General features: G+C 40.0%; 1 protein-coding gene across 3 annotated transcripts in view; it reads left to right on the top strand.

Moving 5' to 3' along the window:
• The first annotated feature begins 3,112 nt into the window (after positions 1–3,112).
• Positions 3,113–24,451, top strand: part of GIPC2 (GIPC PDZ domain containing family member 2) — a 33,344-nt gene continuing 12,005 nt past the window's right edge. The window contains exons 1-5 of one of the 3 annotated variants that reach the window (XM_082766416.1): positions 3,113–3,761; positions 10,553–10,738; positions 14,227–14,407; positions 18,191–18,297; positions 19,040–19,121. In XM_082766416.1, coding sequence (XP_082622542.1) covers positions 3,507–3,761; positions 10,553–10,738; positions 14,227–14,407; positions 18,191–18,297; positions 19,040–19,121 — 811 coding nt within the window. In that variant the 5' untranslated portion in view covers positions 3,113–3,506. Of the gene's footprint in view, positions 3,762–10,332; positions 10,423–10,552; positions 10,739–14,226; positions 14,408–18,187; positions 18,298–19,039; positions 19,122–24,451 lie in introns of those variants that run through there. The other 2 variants (XM_082766415.1, XM_082766417.1) reach the window with 2 other exon arrangements.

The raw sequence follows: 24,451 nt of genomic DNA, 5'->3' as shown, positions 1-24,451 counted from the left end.
CAAGAACAAATTTGTCTTAGCTCTTTCTGCCCTACCTCATTAAAAAACAAAAATCAACCCAGTCAGCTCCTGAAATACCATATAGCATTTCCCTGGACAAGTACGGTATGGTATGTTCCACAAAAGTGTCTAAACTGCTCATTTATATCCAAAGGAGGGATGATAAAACTGTGTTAATTGAGAAGAAGCCCTTGCCAGAACAGCTGTGGTTAAGTGTAATAAAGACCAAGAACAACTTTGAGCTCAATTCAGAAAAACCACATCCATTTTTATTTTTCCTCATACACCAACAACCTGATTTTAAGTGATAGGTAACAGGGATCAAATCCCTGGGAACCCCTTATGCTCCCTGTTAAGTCACAGTCCCAAACTTGAAGTCAGTGCACAAAATGAGTTTATTTTTGCTTCCAGAAGATGGTTTGACTAGCTGCTGCTTTTCATGTGTAAAAGCTGAAGTATGAATATTCAATGTGGTATGGCCATACTGTCAGAAGATCAATTTGGTTATGGAGTTTAGACCCCTGTCACAGGCAATCCTTTTTTGAACTCCTGTCTGAAAATTATATTTCATCCTCTGTTTTATTGAAGACTTTTTTTTTTAGTGTCCTCTGGTGGTTTAAAAATAGCTTTTAACATTATGACTTGGAAACTTCAGTTCTATTTTTTTATAGTTTATTTCAACTTGATACTCCCACAGATACTTAAATGGACCAGCCATGTTTCTTCTTGGCCTTGTTTTTGTTAGAGTAAGCATGATGAGGTCCTGCAATATTTTATAAAATAGATTCTTCATTCTCTAGTCAAAATCCTTTTTAGCAGCTGCTTCATTTGGAGTGTGGATAACCAGAAAGATACGAAGTGTTGCAGGTAAGAACTCCTGAAGTCACAGATATATGTTCCATGTGTAGTGAAGGTTTTGTATATGCTACTGGTACTTTGCAGTAGAGCACTGTGGCATTTTGTATTTACTAGTAGGATTCTGTTCTGTTCCACAGACATGCTTGTTGCATACCATGGTACTTCCACCTGAAGTACTGTGGCTTAAACTGAGGAATGTGATAACCTGCATTGTGCAATGTAATTGTAGGACAAAAGGACTGAAACAAAAAGGACTGAAACATATTTTTTTTTTTTTAGTGTGTAATTTATTTTTCCTCTTCCAAAACTATGGCAAATATTGAATGATTAACACTTTGCAATGTCACTTACTAAAAGTGCAACTTAAGTACTTTCCAGATCCCAACTACCCCTTGCTATTGGAGGTGTATTTGGATACATGATCTTATTATATGTATTACTTAATGTTGGCAGATGTTTCCCTAGTGGGTACACGCTTAAGGAAGCCTGAGAGCAGGACTGGTTGTAGTTGGAGAAAATGTCTTGTGCCTTATATAGGCTCTTTTTTTCTCTGAGGTTCTCAGCAGTCTGAGTCATTTCTAGTTCTACAGATCACTCAGTTCACACTGATATGCTGGTGGTGGGAACACCTAATTCATGATCAGAGTAATACTAGTACGTAGCATTTGCAGCTTATCAAAAAATAAGTATATGTAGTAGTAGTGGATGTGTTAAACACTTAATGATTTCTTGCCAAAGCTGGAGGCTGCTAATGACAACTTAATGTAGATTCTGTTAGAGGCATGGCTTTCAAGAATATCTTAGCATATGAGAGGTAGAGAAAACTACGTTTTTTAAAAAAAAAGTTTATTTTTATCTGTTATGTTGATAATGATAGCATGTATACATGCTCCATACTGTTTGTTTTAAACAGTACAATATGATCTTCAGTCTACTTGGTCAGCTGTGCTGGTTTCCCATCACTTTTTCTTTCTGTGCTTAAAAACTGATGCTGTTCCTCCAAGCTGTAATGGGATCAGCACAGTTCTGATACAACTTCAGCTACTTCCATCTATCTCCATACAAAGCATGGAAGCATTAACACTTCAGTTAAAGGAAATTTTGCAACATACCTAAATTACGGCTATGTCAATGTCCATAAATTTGTGAAATAAATCTACTCACCCTCTGTTACATACAGGAACTTGGATGTCTTTACTTCATTACTGATGTTAAATGGAAACAAACAACAGTTGATGGGTTTTAAACATTGATTCAATTATCTTTTCACAAAATAAATGAGTTGGTATAGAATGCTTGGACATGAACACTTTGGTACTGTCATTTAATGGCATCTCACTGGCATAAATTGAATGAAATTGCAATATGTTCCCTTAATTTTATTCTAGTATTTTGGGGGAATACATTTCTCCAAATTCACAGAAATCTTCCACTTAAGTATTCTGTTTTCAAACTGGGCTGGTAAGTCAACTATTAACTCCAGGCTGCCTCCTAATCATCTTTATTGCACCTACCTGGTCTGATTACATATATGAGAATCCTACTTGCTTATTCCCTATGCTTTCTTTTCCTCTCCTGAGACTCAGAAGATTGAAAGCAATACTGCTTCTCTCTGCAGCTTTGCAGCAGACTCCTCTAGAAGCGCTGAATGTGTTGTGACACTTCCACTTATTACATGCTTTTTCATGATTGAGTACACCAGCGAAAATGGAGTAATTTCACCCAGGTGAATGTAGTTTCATTGGAGAAGGACAGAAGAGGTTTTCTGTGGTATATGAGCATCTACGTCATTATAGGAAATATTTCTGTTCCACAATGGAGATGGAAACATTTTAAGTCCACTACTAGAAAAATATATATTTCTAATATAGGTGTTAATTAAATCTCAGTACTTCAAAGCTGTTGTACAGTACAATAGCCCTTTAAACTTTGCTTACATGGCTATTGCTTTATTGATCCTTTGATATTTGGTGGGTACACTAAGTACAATTGTGGTAAAACAGCAAGAGTTGGCAGAAGTCCTTGTATACTTCTTTGTCCTCATTATAAACCTATTCTGATCAATATTTAACACTTTTTTATTCTCAGTAGAAATCCCTAAACCTGGTCAGTGGAAAGATGGTAAACTTCATACATCCTGGCTTTATTTACTTTAAAAGTGCCTATAGTATAACTTTTTATTTACTTCATTCTGTCTACAAAAGAACCCCTCCCCCCCCCCCCCCCCAAACCAGAAGTAGATTTCTTTGAACAGGCCAGAAGACAAAACATACCTGCCTTTGTCAAACTCCTTAGTATCGCTGTGGGCTACTTGACCGTGCCCTTGCCTTCCATTAAAGAACCCTTCACCATCAACGCCCAGGAAGCGTTGTTACAGGAATAGGGGCTGCAGCAGGCTGGGGGCTGCTGCTCTCCTCCCTGGCCTTTTGCTCGGCTCTGGTTCCTTACGTTGGGAGGGGGGGTCCCTCTGCTCGCCCCCTGCCCCGGCCGGGCCTCCTCAGCGCCCTGGGAGAGGCCGGGGCGGGGCGGGGCGGCCGCGGGCCCCGGGCCTCACCTGGCGGCGGCATGGCCGGACCGGGCTTGGGCGGCGCCGGGGGCAGAGTCCGTCGCGGGAAGCCGGCGGCAGGAGCGTGCGGCAGGCGGGGAAGATGCCCCTGGGGCTGGGGAACAAGAAGAAGGGCAAGGCCAAGGACACCTCCAAGCTGGTGGACAGCGAGGCGGTGGCCCCCGCGGCCACCCCACCGGGGACAGCGGTAGCCCCGGCCGGGGCGGGGAGCGCGTCGCGGCTGCAGTTCCACGCGCAGCTGGCGCACGGCAGCCCCACGGGCCGCGTGGAGGGCTTCGGCAATGCCCGGGAGCTCTACGCCAAGGTGGCCGAGGCTTTCGGCATCGCCCCCGCAGAGGTACGGCCCGGGGGGGTCGGGGCGGGGCCGCGCCCTCACCGCCTTCGGCCCCCTGGCGCTTAGCCCGGCGCTGGGGCCGGCGTTCGGCTGTCGGGTTGGTTCTGGCCGCGGGGGTGCTCGCCGGCTTCGGAGCAAAGCGACGGAGGCAGGAGGGTGAACGGGTGAACGGGTGCCCGGGCGTTAAACCTGGCCCCTTCGTCGGGTCTCCCCTGAGCGGGGTGGTGGAGGAGGCTGTGCCAGACAGTTAGATTTGAAAGACATCTGTTTAATCGGGGTTATTTAAACCCAGAAAAGGATTATTATATTAATGGTTTATTTCTTTTTTTACTCTTCTGTCTTTTTGATCTTTTATTTTTTGTTTGTCTGAGCTGAGCTTTAAGCACTTGTTTGGATTATGATTCATTTGTAAATGCATTGTTTTCCCTTAGTTGAAAGGCAGTGGCCGTATCAAGTTCTTCCTACGTGGTTCTGTGAACCTTAACCTCTGAGTGGCAAAATGAAAGAAAGTGTTAACATTTCATTAGGTGTGCAAGCAGCACTTCGACTTGTTTTCTTATTTGTAGCTGGCTCTTCTGAAGCTCCGTAGGCTACTATGACAAACTTTATTCTGTAAAATAAAGAGACCAAGCAGCGTTTCTAATGGTAAACTATAAAAGTGTTGGTAACAGCGAATACAGTTTAACCAGTCACTGGTGCGTTAAGTAATTAAGCAATATCTTCCCAGCTGCTTTCTGTCTGGTTTTCTGTTTTCTTTCTGTGAGATACTGTTCCCCTTTTGTTCTCTGTTCAACCTCCAGTTACTTCTTCAGCTCTCAAGTTCTCACAATTCCCAGATTATGTTTTAATTTTCTTCCTTTCACCGATGAATTTTTGTTACTGATCTTGTGGCTCTGCTTACTTGAAAGAGTAATGTTCTTCTGGAAATTCAGTTTGAGATGAATGGTGCACTTCCTATTTCTCCTGTTAGATGGAGAATCTGACAGTAAAGTGTTTTTTTTTTTTTTATTTTTATTTATTTTTATTTTTTTCTTCTCTCTCCTCTCTCTTCTTTTTCTTCTTCCTTTTCTTTTTAGAGGAAGCACCATGTATTTCATGGGCATCAAGGCACTGCCAGTCTTGTGCCTAAACTACAGAAACCTTTTTCTTGTCTTTCTCTCTTTACTGTCCCATTCCTGTTTGGGTTTTATTTTTTAAAATATGGTTTGTAGCTGGAAAAGGATGGGAAATTAGTGCTGGAGGCACTGAGCTTATTTTATTTTTTATTTTTTTTTATTTTTTAACTCAAAAAATTCAGTAGGCTTTAAGAAACTATACTGTACAAAATGAAAATAGTGATCAAAATGACTTTCTGATGTAAAGGTGATTAAGCTGTGGAATCTGGATCTGAGTCTTGTGAAAAAACTAACAGAAGAAAATAGGTGAGTGAATAGCAAGGGATGCCATGAAACATGAATTTGCTGACAACAGTTGAGCTTGTTGGAAATAAGAGGAGACTAGAGAACGTGCATAGTATTGTCTAATAATTAAAGCTGCTTTTGTACAGTTAGGCATAAAGAATAATGCCTGAACCTCTGCAAACTGAAAGAAAGACATTGAGGTACTCAAATGCCACCTGTAGGTGTTACCCGTCTAGGAAAGTTTCTGTGACCTAGCTCTCCTGAAGCCTGTGGGCAGTGATACCTGAATGCCTCTGGAAACAGGTACTATCACAGAGATCTCTGCCCTGCAGTGACCGAGGTGGAAAATAGCTGGGGGAAGGGGTGTGAGAGAAGCTCCATGGAGAGAGAGCAGTTGGCAAACCAATGCAAAAATGCATTTAATGTGACGTGTGAGTTTACTGCGACGTAGGCAAGGGTATGGATTCTTGGATAAGTTCCTGCTTAAGTGTTTCAGTACGGTACAGGATGAGCTATACTTGTAATCTGTCATTTCTTTTGACTCAGCATGGTTATAGCACCTCGTTTGCTCTTCATATCACGTCCCACAGGACCAGCTGAGCTTAGCTTCTGCTGGAGAATCCTTTCCAGACTGTGATTGACTGCCAACAGTGACATAGAGAAGCTTGTGTAAAACATGGTATTTGTTGGACAGACACTGAAGAATCAGTGCAGAGTGACAAAAACTTCTGTGCAGACCTTTGTCATAAGTAGGGTAGGATGGAGTTGGAACAACAGAGGTGTGCCTTCAGAGAGGGACACTCCTTCACAGACACCTAGCAAACATCAGAGGAGTGAATCCACAACAGTGGCTTTCTAAGGCTTTCCCTGTACTCATCTCTTCTTGTCTAGGTATTTTATTCTTCATCTGTCTTCTGAGGTGAATAGCATCTCAGTCCTTTTGAACCTTTCAGCATGCATTTCTGCCCACCTCTCTGAGTTTTATCATGCCCCCCCCCCCTTTTTTTTTTTATTTCCTGGTCCAAACTCAGTGTTCTTCCCACAGGGAGAAGTGCAGCCCATATGACAAATAAACAAGCACTGACCAAAGGACAGTGTGGATCTGTTAAAGCATCTGGTGGTGGTGTGCTCCTGTTTATTATTATAATATTATTCTAAGTAGCTAATCAGGTGTTAGAAATGTGAATATTAAAATCTAAATGTGGCAGGGCTATTTCTTGGTCAGTTGGGAAGCGAATGGCAAATAACAAGGCATATGAACTTCCAGTTAATGTACTCATAACTTGTACTTTTGATTATTCTGTTTGCTTTATAAGGTGAAGTATGGTGAGGTGAATTGAGTGCTTAATGGGTGGGTCTATCAAGAGCGCATGAAGGCTAGGATTTCTTTCAGGGTGAAAGAAATTTCTTTTCAGGGTGAAGCCTTCTGCTTCATAAAGAGAATAGAGGATCAGGGAAGCCTTCCTAGTAGCACCAGGAGCAGAAATGCAGCTCCCTGTTTCTTCCAGTGAGAAGCGTTCAGCTGCTGAGCTTGTGCCCTGGCTGTTGTTCAGTGGAGCTTGCCTCCTGATGCTAAACAGTTAAGTGTGCTGTGGGGCACATTAAACTTTCATAGAAGTGTTTGATTTAAACACATTCAATTTAAACTTTTATAAAAATACTGGAAAATAAGTCACTATGTTGAAGTTTAGGTTTATCAATAAGTAACCTTTTTACAAGAAAATAAAAAATCCAAAGCATGTTTTAAGAGGTTAGAGAAAAGGGTCAGCTTGTGAAATCCTCATCAGTAAAATATTTGGAGTATCTGCTTATCTGTTGAAACAAATTGCTCACAATCTCTCCTGCAGATTGGAGACTTTAAATGAACGAGCCACCCCCAACCCTATGGCAACAATTGTTTGCTTGCTGTTCCCTGAAGTGGTGCTTAAATTTGATACTGCATTACACGTGATGCTTGCTGTGTTAATGACCTGTATTTCAGATACCTTTTAGCTGTATGGAAAAACTTACACTAATTCTTGTGTGTTCTGAAATTAAACAACAACAACAACAACAAAAGGCAACAAAATACTGAATGCTTACTTTACAATGCTTTGATTGTGTCTGGGAAGGTGAAGTTGCCTATTTGATAGAGTGGCACACTATACCTAAGAGGACTTGGTTACTTCTCCTACCACTGCAACTAGCCAAGGATCCCACATTTTTCTCAGGGAGGATGAAGTGAGCAAGGTAGCTAGAAAATGTGTTGGTGGTTTCTTGATATAGATGACACCTACATATAGAGGGAAATATGTAAGTGGGTGTTATATTTTGCTCAATAGTATAAATCCCATTTCTGAGCTTCTTAAAGTGATTATAATGCCCTTTATAAAGTTATGAGATCTACTGATTTGAAAAGTGCTTTTAATAGCTTCTGAGCATGTTGTCAGTCAGTCAACTTATTTTTGAGTTCTTAAGGTTTAGGCTTAATGGAAGCTGAGAATGTCATTAATATATAGGATATGCAGTATGGTGCTGCCTATATACTTCATATAACACATATCGTAACCCTCTTTCTTAGTTAATATAGTTTCTTACTTTATGTAATGCACTGTAACAATGTTTTTCTTGACCAATGTCTCTTACTATTGAAAATTGGGATGCAAGGAATAATTTGTTAGCAATCTTACCTGACGGATCTATTTTATAAGGTTATATACAAGCCCTCAGTCTTTGCCAGGCAAATGGAATTTCCTTGTTCTGTCTGCTGTGCAACATAACTCTGTGAAGGAGGTATCCTAGATACTTCATGGCTGATGTAACAGTTATGATTTATAGTACCTTGCTAAAACTGGCACGAAATATCACAGCACTGGTATGCTGAGTTGAAGATCAAATGCATGTGAAGGGTGAGGGTGAGAAGAGAGAGAGAGACTTTACAATGAAAATTACACATTGAATCTTTCTTGTTTCTTTTCTGGGTAAGAAAATCACTACTTAAAATTATATAAAGATTTGAGTGAATGGCAAGGTGTACTATAGTAGCTGTTGTTTAATTATTTAAGTATATAAGCAGTTATAAGGTACCTATATTAAGCTTACACAACACTTATGAAAAAATATAATTTTTTCCATTGTCAGTCCTTAGTCATGTACAAATAAACCTGTGCTGTAACTGATGGTGTAACTGTATATTATTGTGGGTGGATAATATACAGTTCTCTTTAGTACATTACTCTTTGAAGTTATCTGTTCTGAGAAAAAGCAGTTGTTCACTGAAGAGGATGAAGAATGATTTAAGTTTTATTTTTGACTGGTTGATGCTCTCTCAGCCTTGTAGTTAGTATAGAACTGACTCATAGAGAATTCTGGAGACTTATAGGCTGTAGGGAGAATGCCATCCAGATGAATGTCTAAAAAGAGAAACTCTGGATCGAGTTTCTAAATATCACATTTCTGCTCTGTTGCCAGTTGATCTATTCAAAGGTGTGACAGTAGTTACTAGATGATTGTGTATTTGACAAGGTCAGATGAAGGGTATTAATACCTAAAATGTAAAGCCATAGTGCTTGCTGTTCATTGTAAGAACAAGAACTGAGTTGCAGTTGTAAACTGGCCAAGTTACGTAGCTTGAGAGAAAGCTGAACATATATATGCATTTTATATAATCTGTTTGAATTGAACTGTCTCAGTTTAAAACAATGTTGATGATTAAATATGATTACTATTTATAAAATAAAATTTAATTTTACTCTTAAAACTAGCTGAATTTCTCTAGATGATACTGTTGTTTGAGCATTGGTTAACTGGAAAACTTTAGCATTACCTGAGAATAAAACTGATGTCTGTTAAGTGTGTGCTGTTGTGGCTGTCATTATTAAAGCATTAGGCTGGAGTATTTCAATGGATTATCAGATAAGCAATTAGACTTTTAAGTAGTTTTATTTAAAAATAAAAACAACTAAAGACCCAACCAATCCAAAACCACCATCTCACTACTAAACTTTTTTTAAGCAAAACCAATCAAACAAACAAGTATTTATATAGAGTCCAAGATCTATAAAACTTCAGAAAGTGAAAGCTCTCTGTGAAATGCATTAGGAAAAATATTTCCCCCTCATCTGGCCTGGAATAGACCTGAACAACTTAGTGGCTTTCATTGTAGTTTTCATGCTGATACCACTTCATCCACTGATACTGGAATGAAGGAAAAGGCATTTGAAGCATTCTGGGGGTGAAATCCCCATAACTTTCATAGGTGTGGTGAGGGGCAGCAGAAGGAAAGCCTACGTTTCCAGCAGAACACTGGGGGGGTCATAGGTCAGCCACTAGAGCAGCAGCTGACATTGCACTGTTTTTCTTGGATGCCACGTGTACTTCCTTTCATGTGTGGCCCTGGCACCTCTTTTCCTGCTTCCAAATTTGGACCTGTCAGGCAGCAAGGGGGGTCCAAGGTGTGTTCTGATGGAAAATTGTGTCCAGCAGATACTTCTGTAACCTCTGCCTGTATCTGCTCTCTCTTGTCCTGCCAGAGCCCCGTGTATCCTGCAGGCAGCAGTGCAGAGGTAACAAGATGATGGCCTTTGGCTAGTGGCTTCCATCTGTGGCTCCTCTACCTGGGCCACATGGGGTGACAAGCCTCCTCCTCCTCCCTTGCTTTCCGTTGCACTTGAAAGAAGGTCTTGAGGGAACAGCTTGCATCAGAGAAATCAATTTTAGGCATTCTCCAAGCTTCTCCGGGGGCATGACTTTCTCTTGGCTGTAGCCCCGTGCTCTGGTGCTGCCCAGGAAGAGGCTGTGTGGGCCTCCCTCAGCCACTGCTCCTGTCCAGCCTCAGCTTGGAGAGAAGCCATCAGGTGAAGTTACCCTGTGAGGAGAAACTGTGGATTTGTTTCTTCTTTTTTTGGCTAGGCTATTTGCCCTTTGAGTACAGGCTGTGTTAGAAAGCCCAGAGCCTGCCTGGGCTGGCCCCATTCCTGTGGTGGGCAGAAGTGAAGCCTGACCCTGAGCAGTGCCCCTTATTTGAGGTGGGTGAATCACGATAAACAACATGGTGGTGGTTCTTGGGGGTTGCTCACTCAGGCCTCTGGAACAAGCTGTTCTGCTTAAGCTCAAGCTGCTTGTGTCAAGGTTGGTGCTGTGTGACAGGTTGTGAGATATGTCCCTTTCCTTTGCTCCCTGCCAGCTCTTATCTGCTGTCTGAGCCACTGATGCCTCTTGTCATGTGCGTGGGATGGAGACTATCACCTCTCCTGGGGCAGCTGAAGAAGGAGAGTTGTTATAATGTCAGTTACGGATCCGTCAATGTGGCCAGAATTATGCTCTATTTTTATCTTTCTATCAGCCTGTCAAGCTCACCAAGCCTAAATAAACTGTTAAATTTTAAGGTAGTGTATTTGTTTCCTTCCTGCACAGATCATGTTTTGCACTTTGAACACTCATAAAGTTGATATGGACAAGCTGTTAGGTGCTCAGATTGGCCTTGAAGATTTCATATTTGCCCACATAAAAGGAAAACGAAAAGAAGTCGAAGTTCTTAAATCTGATGATATGCTTGGACTTACCGTTACAGACAATGGAGCTGGCTGTGCATTTATAAAGGTAAATTTATTTATCAATTAAATGCTTCTTTTTATAGATGCTTCTGTAACTCTAAAGGGTTAATAATTGCTTTCAAACTATCAAATCTTTTAGCATATGGCAAGTACAAAAAAAATTGCTTTATTTAGATTCATCTTTTGAAATTAGCTCAGCTATTTCTGTGCTGCATGTCATTTCAAAATTAGGTCATTCATTTGTTGCTTCTATAATGTATATCAGCTTTATAATGTGACTATTATATTTTCTGACCTATTCTGAGATGCTAGGTGTTAAATGCTACTTGTATCTGCCCCCTCCTTTTTTTTTTTTATTGATTTTTTTCTGATGTTGGTGAATAGTTGCTTGTAGAACATCTGTCACTCATGATAATGAGAACATGTTCTTTCAGTCTTTATGACTGTTCACAGGGCAGAAGCCTTCATGCTCAATAAGAATAGGTGCAAGTATAGTGCATTTTCAACTTTTCAAAAGTAGTATTTCCAATATTGGTAGGTAGGATGAGTTAAAATGTTGTAAGGATTTGGACTGACAGAATTCACCCCCAATTAACTTGCATAGAAAGTATAGGCAGCAACACATTCAACATACTAATCATAATTGCTCTCCTCATCATCCTCTATGTGACCTCCAGACAGTCATATTCATTTTCTCCCCTTTTTTAGATGCTTTGCTTTAATCTACTTCAACTAACTGTTATTAGTGAAGCACTGGAAATCACCTTTGATTACTGTTGTCCCAATTACTAATATTATTACCGTTACAAACAGAGCTTCTTGTATGTGGAGGTTGTATACTCTATTCATTCCTTAGCTACCATGGATATAAAACAGGACATGGTCTAGAGATAGGTTTGCTTGTCTTTGTTGTTGAAAAATGCAATAGAGATAATACTTGACAAAACTGAGATGCAGTGGAGGTTTCAGCAAGTAGTCTGGCAAAATTGTAGCCTCATTTTTATGCTCGTAGATACAGAACTCTGAATTTCTAGTGGTAGCATCAGCATAGCTCATAACATTCAGTCACGCTGCTGCTTATGTGGCATTTTAAAAGAAGGCATTGAAAGCAGTGCTTCAGTGATTAAAGTTCACGTGTGCAGCATTGTACAGAGCATGACTCTGTCTGTGCTTGTTTGGTAATAGGGGGTGAGAGAAACAGCCATCACATACTGCATAATTTGAGCAGACTGGAAAACACTCACAAAAACAGCAAGCTGAAATTTCCAGTATTAAAAAATTGCGTGAATGAATTGTTTTAAAAAATTGTCTGAATAAATATGTCGTTGTCATTGCACTGATCCAGTAATAGGTATAATGAACGTGGTGCAGTCTTCATGGAAATGCACTTCTGCATCAGTTTAGAAGATTTTCTAGGAGCTTACTTTGTTACTGTGGTGTATTTAGCTAATGGCTCATTTTAAACGAGTAGAAAATAAATATGCAATTTAAAGGCTACATATTTTTTTATGTTTAGTCGTCCAGCTAAATCACTAAGCAGAAACTGTCTCTACTTACAAATAGTTTGATGGAATTACTTGCTTATATATTTCCTTTCCTTGAAATTTTGTTAGTGTGTTCCATTATTAATTAATGATTAATACTAAATTTACCTAATTGTGGGTTGATGCTAGTATGGGCTGCAGTAATTTTGTTGTGCTTTGTGTAACAGCAGTTTCCAGGATTGGTATGTAACCCAGCCAGATTTTAAACCTGATGCTCTGAACTGCAGACTCTTTTGCTATGAAATTTGATGTTGTTGTTGTGCCTTATTAGTAACAGAACCAGGTGTTGTGCTACTTTCACAAATTTACTTTCTGGGTACATAGCTAGATGTAAAGATGTATAATGGAATCAAATTAGCCACTCAAAGAATAACAATAGAACTTGGAGCATTTTGTAGGTGCTTAAGATTGTGCTGTTACACCATGGTGTGTAAGGAGACATTTTAAAATGGTTTTGTATAAATAATTTCTAGCATTGCATAGGAAATATAGATCCTAGCTCCTAAATGGGCTGTAGAGCACTTGATACAGGCATATCAGTTGCATCACAATTACTGCGACAATGTAGCTTGATGGCCTCTGGTCAGTTAACTTGGAATGCTAAGTCATATTAAAAAAATTGTTTGAATGTTACACGTGTAACATAGGCAATATTACTTAAACAGTGTTGGTATATAGATCAAAGTGGAGAAAAAAAGGTAATGGGAATTAAACCAACACTTAGACTAAGCAGGAATTGAAGTATGACGGGCATGATTTTGAATCCTGGCACCTGGTAACAAAAATCATTTGAGACCTGGTTTCTTGTTTGTGTATGATACCCCCTTCTTCATTCACCGTAACGCTGCTTTTTGTTTTTTAATCTAGGTTAAACAACATTAACAAAAAGCACAGGAAAGAGTTAAACTCTGCCTGAAGCTAAAAATTTTTGCAGTATCTTATAGGATGGTGCACATTATCACACTTCCCACTGACTCTCTCATATGTGGGCTCAGACATGCACACATAAGCTAGAAGCAGGTTTTTAAGATTGTTATGCAGCTAGGCTAGGTGTTATAGTAGTAGGTGGTAGTATGTTTATCTTCCTTACCTCACTGTAAACTCAAAGTTAGCCTGAAGAAAGCATCAGCCTTTATTAAAAAGCACATTATTCAGGAAGATTTTGGAATGAAACTTGTATCTCTACAAAATATATTCAACATTCTACCGTGTCATATCTATTCTATTAAATAGGATAATGGGTTTCATGACTTAAGCATGATAAATATGACTACATTTAAAAGCAATAAGCAGAATCAGTGAAATCTGAAGTGTCCTTTAATTGACTTGATAAATCATAAAGATTTCTAATGATTGTTTTGTTCTTCTCTTTAAATACCACTTCACAAAAACTATAAATGCTTGCTTCTCTTACATTTTATGACCTTTAGGCTATTTATATTCCCTGAGATGGCATTTGGAAGCATTTCTTATCCTTTATTGTTATTTCAGAGGAAATACATTAATATGCAACTGTATAGCTCAGTGAGGAAAATGGTAGATTTTTTTTCACTATAGATAAGCCTTATTGAGACTATCCTTTATAATCATTTACATCATTAACACCATGTGGTTTTTTTTTTTTATTTGTTTTGTTTTTTGTTTTTAAATGTCCCTGGACTATACTTGAAAAGAGAAAACTGCTGCACCCATGCCTGTCAGGCTTTTAAATCAAAGTAAAAAATCAAATAAACAATCACATTATCAGCACATTTGGGTTCAGCTTTAAAGCATAAAAATATTATCTTATTCAGAAACCTTAAATTCTGAAGTTTGGTTGTATTTTTTTTCCTGTTGCTGATGTTATACAGACAAAACACACTGCTAGCATAACGAGCTCAATGCTATTAACGTTAACTGACATTCTTGAAGCCCAGTTTCATCTCTTTAAAATTACTATTTAAAGAAATGTTACTAATTTTTTTTTTTTTTAATTATTTTTTAATTATAGCGAATCAAAGAAGGTAGCCTTATGGACCAAATCAAAATTATCTGCGTGGGTGATCACATAGAATCTATAAATGGAAAAGATGTGTCAGATTGTCGGCATTATGAAGTTGCCAAAATGCTAAAAGATCTGGAGAAAGGTCAGATGTTTAAGCTGCAGTTAATAGAACCCAGGAAAGCATTTGGTGAGTGTGGGTTGTCTGTTCACCTTGTTCATTGAATCCAGCATCGTGTTGCATTGTAAGTTTGTTTTCAGGTTGCAGCCAGGTGTCAACTACATGTAAGTGCTACAAACCTACCCCCCCCCCCCCCTTTTTTTAACTTTGAAGTGGGAAATTTAGGCATGGATTTTCTTCCATCTTGCTTTCTTCAGCAGTCATCTTTGTGTGGTCTGAATCAGCCCTGATTCTCAGTTGTTTGATTCCTTTGCCACCACATGGTGGTGCAAAACAAGTACAGGAATTGTTTCACAGGCACAGTTTTAAAGCATGGATCACTTTACTGATCCTCAAACCTCCTCTTCTTTTTCTGCTACATCTCTTACATACAATTCCTGTTCATCTGTGTATTAGATTTATATATTTAAAGTTATGTATTTTTTATACATATATATATTTTATATACAGGAAGTATACTTAGAACTCAAGGAAATCATTATGACAAGCTCTATCTCTACCTACCACCTGCAAGCTCCATGAAAGTAATATTACATAGGAGAGATGTATACCTACTGCTAGTCCTTATGTACATTAATTTTATCAGTGTAATATAAATAAATAAAACTTTGTATTGAGCTTCGGGAGTCAAAGTAGAGACTGAGTTTTAATTTTTATGCTCTCAATTTTTAATGTTTTTATCGATTATCCACACAGTACTTTCCTCTAATAAGAAAATTAAAAACATTGCTACATTTTAAGTATGTGTGACTTAATGTGCACTATCAGAGAGTTCAAAATCATCACCTTCATCACAGTGGCAAAAGTTGTGGGTTTTATTTTTCTGTTAGTTTACAACTGCTGTCATACACCAGTCTTGACACTTGGTGTCAGAATAACAGCAGAAATTGAAAATGAGAGAAGTTGGAAGACTTTTTACTTTTGGTGCTTCTGCACAAAATAAGAGTTATGTGTTAATCTCTAATACCTTTGGGTATAAGTTGATATTCCTGTTAAGTAAATATATGTTGTAATACTAATTTAGCATAAAGTACACGCATATACATTTTCTATGTACATACACAGAAAAGGAAACCTGCTAATTCCATGGCAATACATTTTACAAGACATTGAATTAAGACATTGAATTGAGCTTTTTGAACAGATTTTTGAAAGCTGCATGTTATTTTTTACTCTACAGAAACGAGCTTGGAAGTTACAGTATCCAGTGTGACAGGTTAAGAATACTCTGGCTCTTGCTTTAGGTGCAGCTGAGCTTTAGGCACAAATTTATATCTAGGGTTTATGCTGTAGCCTGCTGAGAATAGCCCCTGAGAAGATGACAAACAAGATTCAGATCCTTCTGGACACGTAGGTGTAGGATGCCTGCTAGTTGCCACAAAATCTGGTTTCTACAAGTTTGTATGGGTATAGGAATGAGAGGCAAGTCTGTGTCAAATTACTAGCTTTTATTTTTCTTCCCGTCAGTGGAATGTGGAGTAAGTATAACTTACTGGTTGTGTGTCTTCCTACCATGTGCATGCATGCTGTCACAGCACTCTAGGCAATATTTAAAGTACAGAATTAGGCTTCTCTGAATAAGATTTGTCCTTACCAGTCATAAGCTAGCCCTCTGCGAATTGGTGAAGAATCAACAGAAACAAAGCAAAGGCAGGGTAACAAAGTATAAATTTAAATTGTATGATTGTGAAAAATAGTTTCTGTCTTGGCTTTGGTGTAAGGTATTACAAATAAAGCTCATGTCATATCACGAGTTTTAAGGTGCTAGTGGTGACAGCTAGAAAAAGATGTATGTTGCATCAGGAATGGCTTTTTGAAATAAATCTAACAGAAGTGATGGAAGTTTTAAAGATGTTTTAAACTGTCCTTGAAGCCATGAAAGTGTTAAAAAAAAAAAAAAAAAAAAAAAGGTGTTGATCTTAAGTCTTGTATTTAATAGACTGTGCAGTATATATGTTAAAATAAAAATAATTAAAATTCATATTGCAAGGCTTGTTTAGCAGAATAATCTGTATTTTGCCCACCAATGCAAGAACAATGAGATAAAACCTACCTGGGCAAAGTAAAAACAGCTTAAGGCCTCCCTTTAAGAAAAGGAATACCCTGGTGGAGAAACTAGCACACTAAAAAAGTTCCACAAGTCTTTTTAGTACTTTCCAGATTAGCTATGTAACTCCTGTGTCAATAAGTAAAATACATCCTTTCCAGTCCTGAATGTAAAATTATTTTTTACATAGGAGGATCTGGATAGGCTGCACCGATGGGCTGAGGTCAACTGCATGAAGTTCAACAAGGCCAAGTGCCGGGTCCTGCACCTGGGGTGCAATAACCCCAAGCAGAGCTACAGGCTGGGAGAGGAATGGTTGGAGTGCTGCCAGGCAGAGAAGGACCTGGGAGTATTGGTTGGTAGTTGGCTGAATATGAGCCAGCAGTGTGCTCAGGTGGCCAAGAAGGCCAACGGCATCCTGGCTTGCATAAGAAGCAGTGTGGCCAGCAGGGCTAGGGAAGTGATTGTCCCCCTGTACTCGGCTCTGGTGAGGCCACACCTTGAGTACTGTGTTCAGTTTTGGGCCCCTCGCTACAAGAAGGACATCGAGGTGCTTGAGCGGGTGCAGAGAAGGGCGACGAAGCTGGTGAGGGGCCTGGAGAACAAGTCCTACGAGGAGCGGCTGAGGGAGCTGGGCTTGTTCAGCCTGGAGAAAAGGAGGCTCAGGGGCGACCTTATTGCTCTCTACAGATACCTTAAAGGAGGCTGTAGTGAGGTGGGGGTTGGTCTGTTCTCCCACGTGCCTGGTGACAGGACGAGGGGGAATGGGCTAAAGTTGCTCCAGGGGAGTTTTAGGTTAGATGTTAGGAAGAACTTCTTTACTGAAAGGGTTGTTAGGCATTGGAACAGGCTGCCCAGGGAAGTGGTGGAGTCACCATCCCTGGGAGTCTTCAAAAGACGTTTAGATGTAGAGCTTAGGGATATGGTTTAGTGGGGACTGTTAGCGTTAGGTCAGAGGTTGGACTCGATGATCTTGAGGTCTCTTCCAACCTAGAAATTCTGTGATTCTGTGATTTCTTATAACAGGAAGGCTGAGATGAGCCAAATCTTAAATGATTTAATACTCCATTTTCTGACTGGGGTGCTCTTGCCCAAGAATAAACAAGGAAAGTTGAATTTAGATAAAGAAAGCTATTGGTTTATTCAGATATTATCTTTGGAGACTTACTAGCTATGAAATCCTGACCTTGTTGAAACCAGTGGAAAAACTCCTACAGACCTACTTATGCATATGTTTCACCTATGTGACTGATAGTAATCAAACAGTTTAGCATGAAGCAAACAGACATGCCTCAGACGTGTGGCTCATCATGGCACATTTTGCAATCCTGTTTGTATCATATCTTCAGTCAAGGATGGAAATGTTGCAATTTAGTCTGCCTGTAAGGAGCAGGGTAAGTCTGTATTTGGCTGATGACTTCAGACATTATCTAATATTAAGTCTTTGTACTTTATTATAGAATGAGGTAAAATTAAATGAAGTGCAGATATGATGTGCAATAGGCTTCAATGTATATATCGGTCTGTAGAAGTCAAGTGGGTATCAAAATTAGAAGACAAAAAAATTGTCAGCAAAGCTAAAATGTTGCTAATTTATAATTAAAATGTTAAATACATCTTAGATATTGATTAGAATAAAAACTGAAATTAATGTAACAGCTGAAGCAGATGCATTATATTCTGATATAACACATACTTAAATTTGTTTGCCATTCTTTTTTCTTTTTTTCCTTTCTCTCTAGAAGAGATAGAACCAAGGTCCACAGGTGGAACTCTGACAGCGGCTAAAATCTCCAGAGGAAGAGAAACACTTCGGCTGAGAACTAAAGGCCCTGCCACTGTGGAGGAAATGGTATGATTATTTCAAGACCTTTCAATAGTTTAATCTTCTAGCACCTGATTTATTCATCATCGAGGTTTATAAGGTAAAGCAGGAAGGAAAACTCTGGGTGTTACAAAGCCTGTGGGACTTATGACAAAGTCTGCTTTCTCCAAGGAGAAATGTTTACACAGATTTGAAGACTAGGAAAGATAGAATGAGGCTGAAGAATCTGGAAATGGAGAGCCTATACTCCATCTAGGTGATCCCATATGTTACATGGATAAAGTTAAGATGGATTAGACCAAGGAGTGTTGAAAAGAGGGAAGGTGAAAATAAAAGCAACATTTGAAAGGGTGGTTCTATATGTGACACTGCAAAGTGTACTGGGATAATGTAAGCATGGTTGTTAGGAGAGGCTAATAATTTATATTGACTTGAATGTGTGTAAAGCCATGATTAGGGTCTGGAAGAAGAAATGTTATTTATTTTGGATCCCTCTAAAGCTGATGAGGATTTGGTAAAGATCTGTACTGTCAGGAGTTGGAAGGCCTGTGTTTAGTTTGGTGAATATGAGAGCTATGTGGTTTGAAGTTTGTAGGAATACTTGAGTTTCTGAGAAGAGGGGAAGAGAGAAGAATAACATGTTTTACTTCTAGGTTTTGTAAGTCTAGGCACTTATAAGAGTGAAGATAATCAGTATCCAGTTAGTTACTTTTAAGTCTGCATAGATACTAATCATACACTTTCTTTCTCTCCCTTTATTTCAACAAAGCCATCTGAAGTTGAAGAAAAAGCAATAAAAAAAGTGGATGAGCTTCTTGAAACATATATGGGAATAAGAGATATTGAATTAGGTGAGTTTTAACAGATACTTTACTACACGATGCAATCATTTCTCATTTTATATAGTATAAATAACATTTCAACTGTATGAAGTTCAACAAGGCCAAGTGCCGGGTCCTGCACCTGGGGCGCAATAACCACAAGCAGAGCTACAGGCTGGGAGAGGAATGGTTGGAAAGCTGCCAGGCAGAGAAGGACCTGGGAGTATTGGTTGGTAGTTGGCTGAATATGAGCCAGCAGTGTGCTCAGGTGGCCAAGAAGGCCAACGGCATCCTGGCTTGCATAAGAAGCAGTGTGGCCAGCAGGGCTAGGGAAGTGATTGTCCCCCTGTACTCGGCTCTGGTGAGGCCACACCTTGAGTACTGTGTTCAGTTTTGGGCCCCTCGCTACAAGAAGGACATCGAGGTGCTTGAGCGGGTGCAGAGAAGGGCGACGAAGCTGGTGAGGGGCCTGGAGAACAAGTCCTACGAGGAGCGGCTGAGGGAGCTGGGCTTGTTCAGCCTGGAGAAAAGGAGGCTCAGGGGCGACCTTATTGCTCTCTACAGATACCTTAAAGGAGGCTGTAGTGAGGTGGGGGTTGGTCTGTTCTCCCACGTGCCTGGTGACAGGACGAGGGGGAATGGGCTAAAGTTGCTCCAGGGGAGTTTTAGGTTAGATGTTAGGAAGAACTTCTTTACTGAAAGGGTTGTTAGGCATTGGAACAGGCTGCCCAGGGAAGTGGTGGAGTCACCATCCCTGGGAGTCTTCAAAAGACGTTTAGATGTAGAGCTTAGGGATATGGTTTAGTGGGGACTGTTAGCGTTAGGTCAGAGGTTGGACTCGATGATCTTGAGGTCTCTTCCAACCTAGAAATTCTGTGATTCTGTAATTCTGTATAAAATTTATAGGTTGTTTTAGTCTCTGAATGTAAGCAAAGTAAAACCTGTCCAGGATGTAGTCCCTCAAACTTGCATGTATTTCTCCAAATGCATCTCTCTGATAAAAAGGAAGAATCTCTTGCTAAAAGCCTTATGATGTAATTAATAAATCTGCTAGTCTTCCTACATATTAGCTATACTCCTTTGCATAATTTGTTTAGTTATTTGCCATTATCTGCAATCACTATTCTTTCTGGTGGAGCTTGTGTGTGGCATTTGAGGACTGTCAAGGACAAGCATGTCTATTTGCCTTTTTTTCCCCCTCTCTTTTGCCTCTTGTCTTAGACACATTAAAGAGATCACTACTTTTAGAATCTGAGACCTTTTTTCAGTGAAAGGGTAATTATTTAGCAATGAACTGATAAAGTAACTGCATAATGTATCAAATTATTTAAAGCCTGTATTCTGAAGAAACATGGGACATTATCTATTATATTTACTAACATTAAAGTAATTTATAGTAACAGAAACTATTCAAACTAAGAGAAGCTATTTCAACTATTTAGTATGATAAGTTCCTTAAAACTACACCAAACTTGTCTCTGCAGCTGTTTGCCTCTCTGTTAATCTCACAATAACTAAATATGAACTTCTGTTTGTAAGGGAAGAGGTTGCTCATGTTTTTCAGTCTAGCTGAATAAAAATTGCCACAGTGAGAGCTGGGTGTAGTCCTCGTACAGTTTCATGGAACTGTTAATGCTGAGACAAAGGGTGAAGTTATTTATTGTTATAGAAATATTTAAAAATCAGCCAAGAATTAGGAAAGGATGAACTAAATGGAAAGTGATACTGAAAAGCAAGCCTTGAGAGAGAAGTGGCAGAGGCAAAGCAAAGATAATAGGTCTGGCATGTAGCTAAGGGCAGAGCAAGGGGGGTTGGACAGGCAGCAGTTAGCAGAGGAATGAGAACAATAGAAAATTATCTGAATAGCCCAAAGACCTTTGCTGGCTGCTCCTACTGGCAAGCATCTGATCAGCAGCTTCTACTATTTTCCTCACAGGAAAAATTGTAGGTAAGTGTTATTTGTCTCCCAACCTAAAGGTAAAGGCGGGCTTCCTGGCATGGAAGACAGAGCAGAGCTGCCCCAAACTTCATAATGCTGCTTTGCAGATGATAATCTCCCCATTCTCAGAAAACTAAGTTCTCAAAATTCTGTTCCCAACAATTTTAATGTGTGATGCCTCTGGCATGTAATATGCTGTCAAGAGCCCTGGGTGGTGCTGACCCGCTGCTTAGTTTTATTTTTTTTTTTGCCATCAGTCTCTGGCTTAGGCTTCAAAACTCCCAAGCCTGGTGCCAGCCACCCCTCCAGGAGCTGTTTTGGTCCTGCAACTGTTGCAAGGCCCAGTTTGAGCCAGTCTGCTGCAGGCTTCTGAAGGTCCTTGCTAGTTACATCCAAGATCCCTAGACTCCTGGCCCTACAGGAGCAAGCAGCTGGTATGGTTTTGGTTTCTGTAGCCCAGGATCCTGAGATCCTAGGTTGGTTTCTTGGCATTTCAAGGTGCGCTGGGCTCTGCTGTGGGACAGGGAAGTGGGTTCCTGTGGTTTCTACTGTTGTTTTTCTTCTCTTCTCTTCTCTTCTCTTCTCTTCTCTTCTCTTCTCTTCTCTTCTCTTCTCTTCTCTTCTCTTCTCTTCTCTTCTCTTCTCTTCTCTTCTCTTCTCTTCTCTTCTCTTCTCTTCTCTTCTCTTCTCTTCTCTTCTCTTCTCTTCTCTTCTCTTCTCTTCTCTTCTCTTCTCTTCTCTTCTCTTCTCTTCTCTTCTCTTCTCTTCTCTTCTCTTCTCTTCTCTTCTCTTCTCTTCTCTTCTCTTCTCTTCTCTTCTCTTCTCTTCTCTTCTCTTCTCTTCTCTTCTCTTCTCTTCTCTTCTCTTCCTCTTCCCTTCCCTTCCCTTCCCTTCCCTTCCCTTCCCTTCCCTTCCCTTCCCTTCCCTTCCCTTCCCTTCCCTTCCCTTCCCTTCCCTTCCCTTCCCTTCCCTTCCCTTCCCTTCCCTTCCCTTCCCTTCCCTTCCCTTCCCTTCCCTTCCCTTCCCTTCCCTTCCCTTCCCTTCCCTTCCCTTCCCTTCCCTTCCCTTCCCTTCCCTTCCCTTCCCTTCCCTTCCCTTCCCTTCCCTTCCCTTCCCTTCCCTTCCCTTCCCTTCCCTTCCCTTCCCTTCCCTTCCCTTCCCTTCCCTTCCCTTCCCTTCCCTTCCCTTCCCTTCCCTTCCCTTCCCTTCCCTTCCCTTCCCTTCCCTTCCCTTCCCTTCCCTTCCCTTCCCTTCCCTTCCCTTCCCTTCCCTTCCCTTCCCTTCCCTTCCCTTCCCTTCCCTTCCCTTCCCTTCCCTTCCCTTCCCTTCCCTTCCCTTCCCTTCCCTTCCCTTCCCTTCCCTCTTCCCTTCCCTCTTCCCTTCCCTTCCCTCTTCCCTTCCCTTCCCTCTTCCCTTCCCTTCCCTCTTCCCTTCCCTTCCCTCTTCCCTTCCCTTCCCTCTTCCCTTCCCTTCCCTCTTCCCTTCCCTTCCCTCTTCCCTTCCCTTCCCTCTTCCCTTCCCTTCCCTTCCCTCTTCCCTTCCCTTCCCTTCTCTCTTCCCTTCCCTTCCCTTCCCTTCCCGACAGTACAGGATGACAGGATGGCTCTTGTACAGTACCAAGGACCTCAACTCTAGAAAAGAGTTGACTCAGCTGATTGCCAGGTACCTGGTAGAGTTCTTCTATGAATTCCATGACATTTATATATATATGTATATGTATATATGTGTGTATATATATATATATATATATATATATATATATATATGTATATATATTTTAAATCTGATAGCCTTGCATCTTTCAGTGAGTAGCTTGGAAAATTTCAAAGAATGTCTTTAAAGAATGCTCAAAGAATGAAGAAGTCTTTGTCCTCTAAGCCACTTTCTGCTTCCTAACTGGGTTGTTGGTTTGCCTTTCACCTCTTCCTTCTCTTCCTCCCACGAAGGCAGTTAAACAAAGAAATTGTCACGAATCAAAGACTACAGGGCTCACGTAACTCTAGTTTACACCTTTCATGCTATTTCCTAAAGTTCAAATCTTAATCGAGGGCTGATGGTGATGGGGGGAAAAAAAAGAAAGAAAAAAGTTTTATCACTTTTAAATAATTAAACAGCTCTAGGACTCTTTAGGAAAGGAGAGCTAATCACCTGTCACAAATCTGTTCAATTAACATATGTCAGTTTTTTATATACTGGATGTGATCAGTCACCCATGAAAATGAAATATGAGGAAAGGATTCATTCAGAGAATGCCAATCACCACTCAGCTAGAAATTTCGCTCATTACTCAAGCCAGATTAGTTGTAAATGCAAGTCATCACAATGCGACAGCCGACAAGTGATTAAGATCTCAATCATTGCTCACTCCCATGCAGTTCTGTTTGTCAGAAGCTCTGGTTGTCAGTTAATATTGCTCTTTCATCTCCATTAAAATGACACTTCCATAGTGTGACTGAATCCTGAAACAGTGCCCCAATTTTGAGCCAGAAGTTAGAAAGAAAGGAAAGAAAAATAATGTAAAATTACAGACAGAATTAAAGATGAGATAAAGCCCTTAATTTTTGCATTGTTAAGTATCTTGACAGTTTCAAGGATGGCTGACTAAACCACACACAAATCCCTGAGTTGGATGAAAATGCTCAGAAATGGAAATACATATACTTTCTTTATATAGGGCACAGGTTTTTATTTTCAGGGATCTAAATGCTTTTGAGATATATGTATCTGCCTTTTGAACACATTTCTACCTTTTTAACTCTTTATTTTACTGAAAAAGGAACTTAATCTGTGGAAGAGACACTTGGCTCTAGAAATGACACTTGGCTCCCACCCACTTATTTTATGGACACATGAGAAATTGGGCCAAGACTTAAGCTTTCTTTAAAAAAGAAATGCACCATTGAGGGCTGCTGTAGATTATTTTACATCTTGTCAGTGTTTTCTGGTAGAGGAAAGTGAACAGTTGATTAATTGGAGGGATGCAGGAAACAGTGTTAGTAAGGAATGCTGGTTGCATTTCTTTTTTAAATCAGTGATGTTTGAATTGATAGGCTGTATTTGATATCAAAGATCATGGGGTGGGAGTAAGCTTGGGTCTTTGGCTTTCAACCACAGAGTGCTACCAATGGATAAACTATGACAAAAAGGCTTCCTGTCCAACTTTGATTTTTTTTTTCCTCTCCTTTCAGCATCTTCTGATATCTACTGATATTTTAATCTACTTTTATGCTTTTGTATGATTATTTCCTTTTTGCTCGTTTGTTTAATGTTGTCAGGTATTACACACCTTTTTATATTCTCCAACTACATTTAGAAGAATTCAAATCTTTTCCACTCCTGATTTTATTTTTCCAACTTTTCATCTAGTCAAAATATCCTGACAGATTTAAATTTTCCTCACCTAAGTTTCTTTTCTTGGATC

The sequence above is a fragment of the Aythya marila genome, assembly GCF_965140915.1.
Source record: "Aythya marila genome assembly, chromosome: 8".
Classification (NCBI taxonomy): domain Eukaryota; kingdom Metazoa; phylum Chordata; class Aves; order Anseriformes; family Anatidae; genus Aythya; species Aythya marila.
This window is presented reverse-complemented; position numbering and strand designations above follow the sequence as displayed.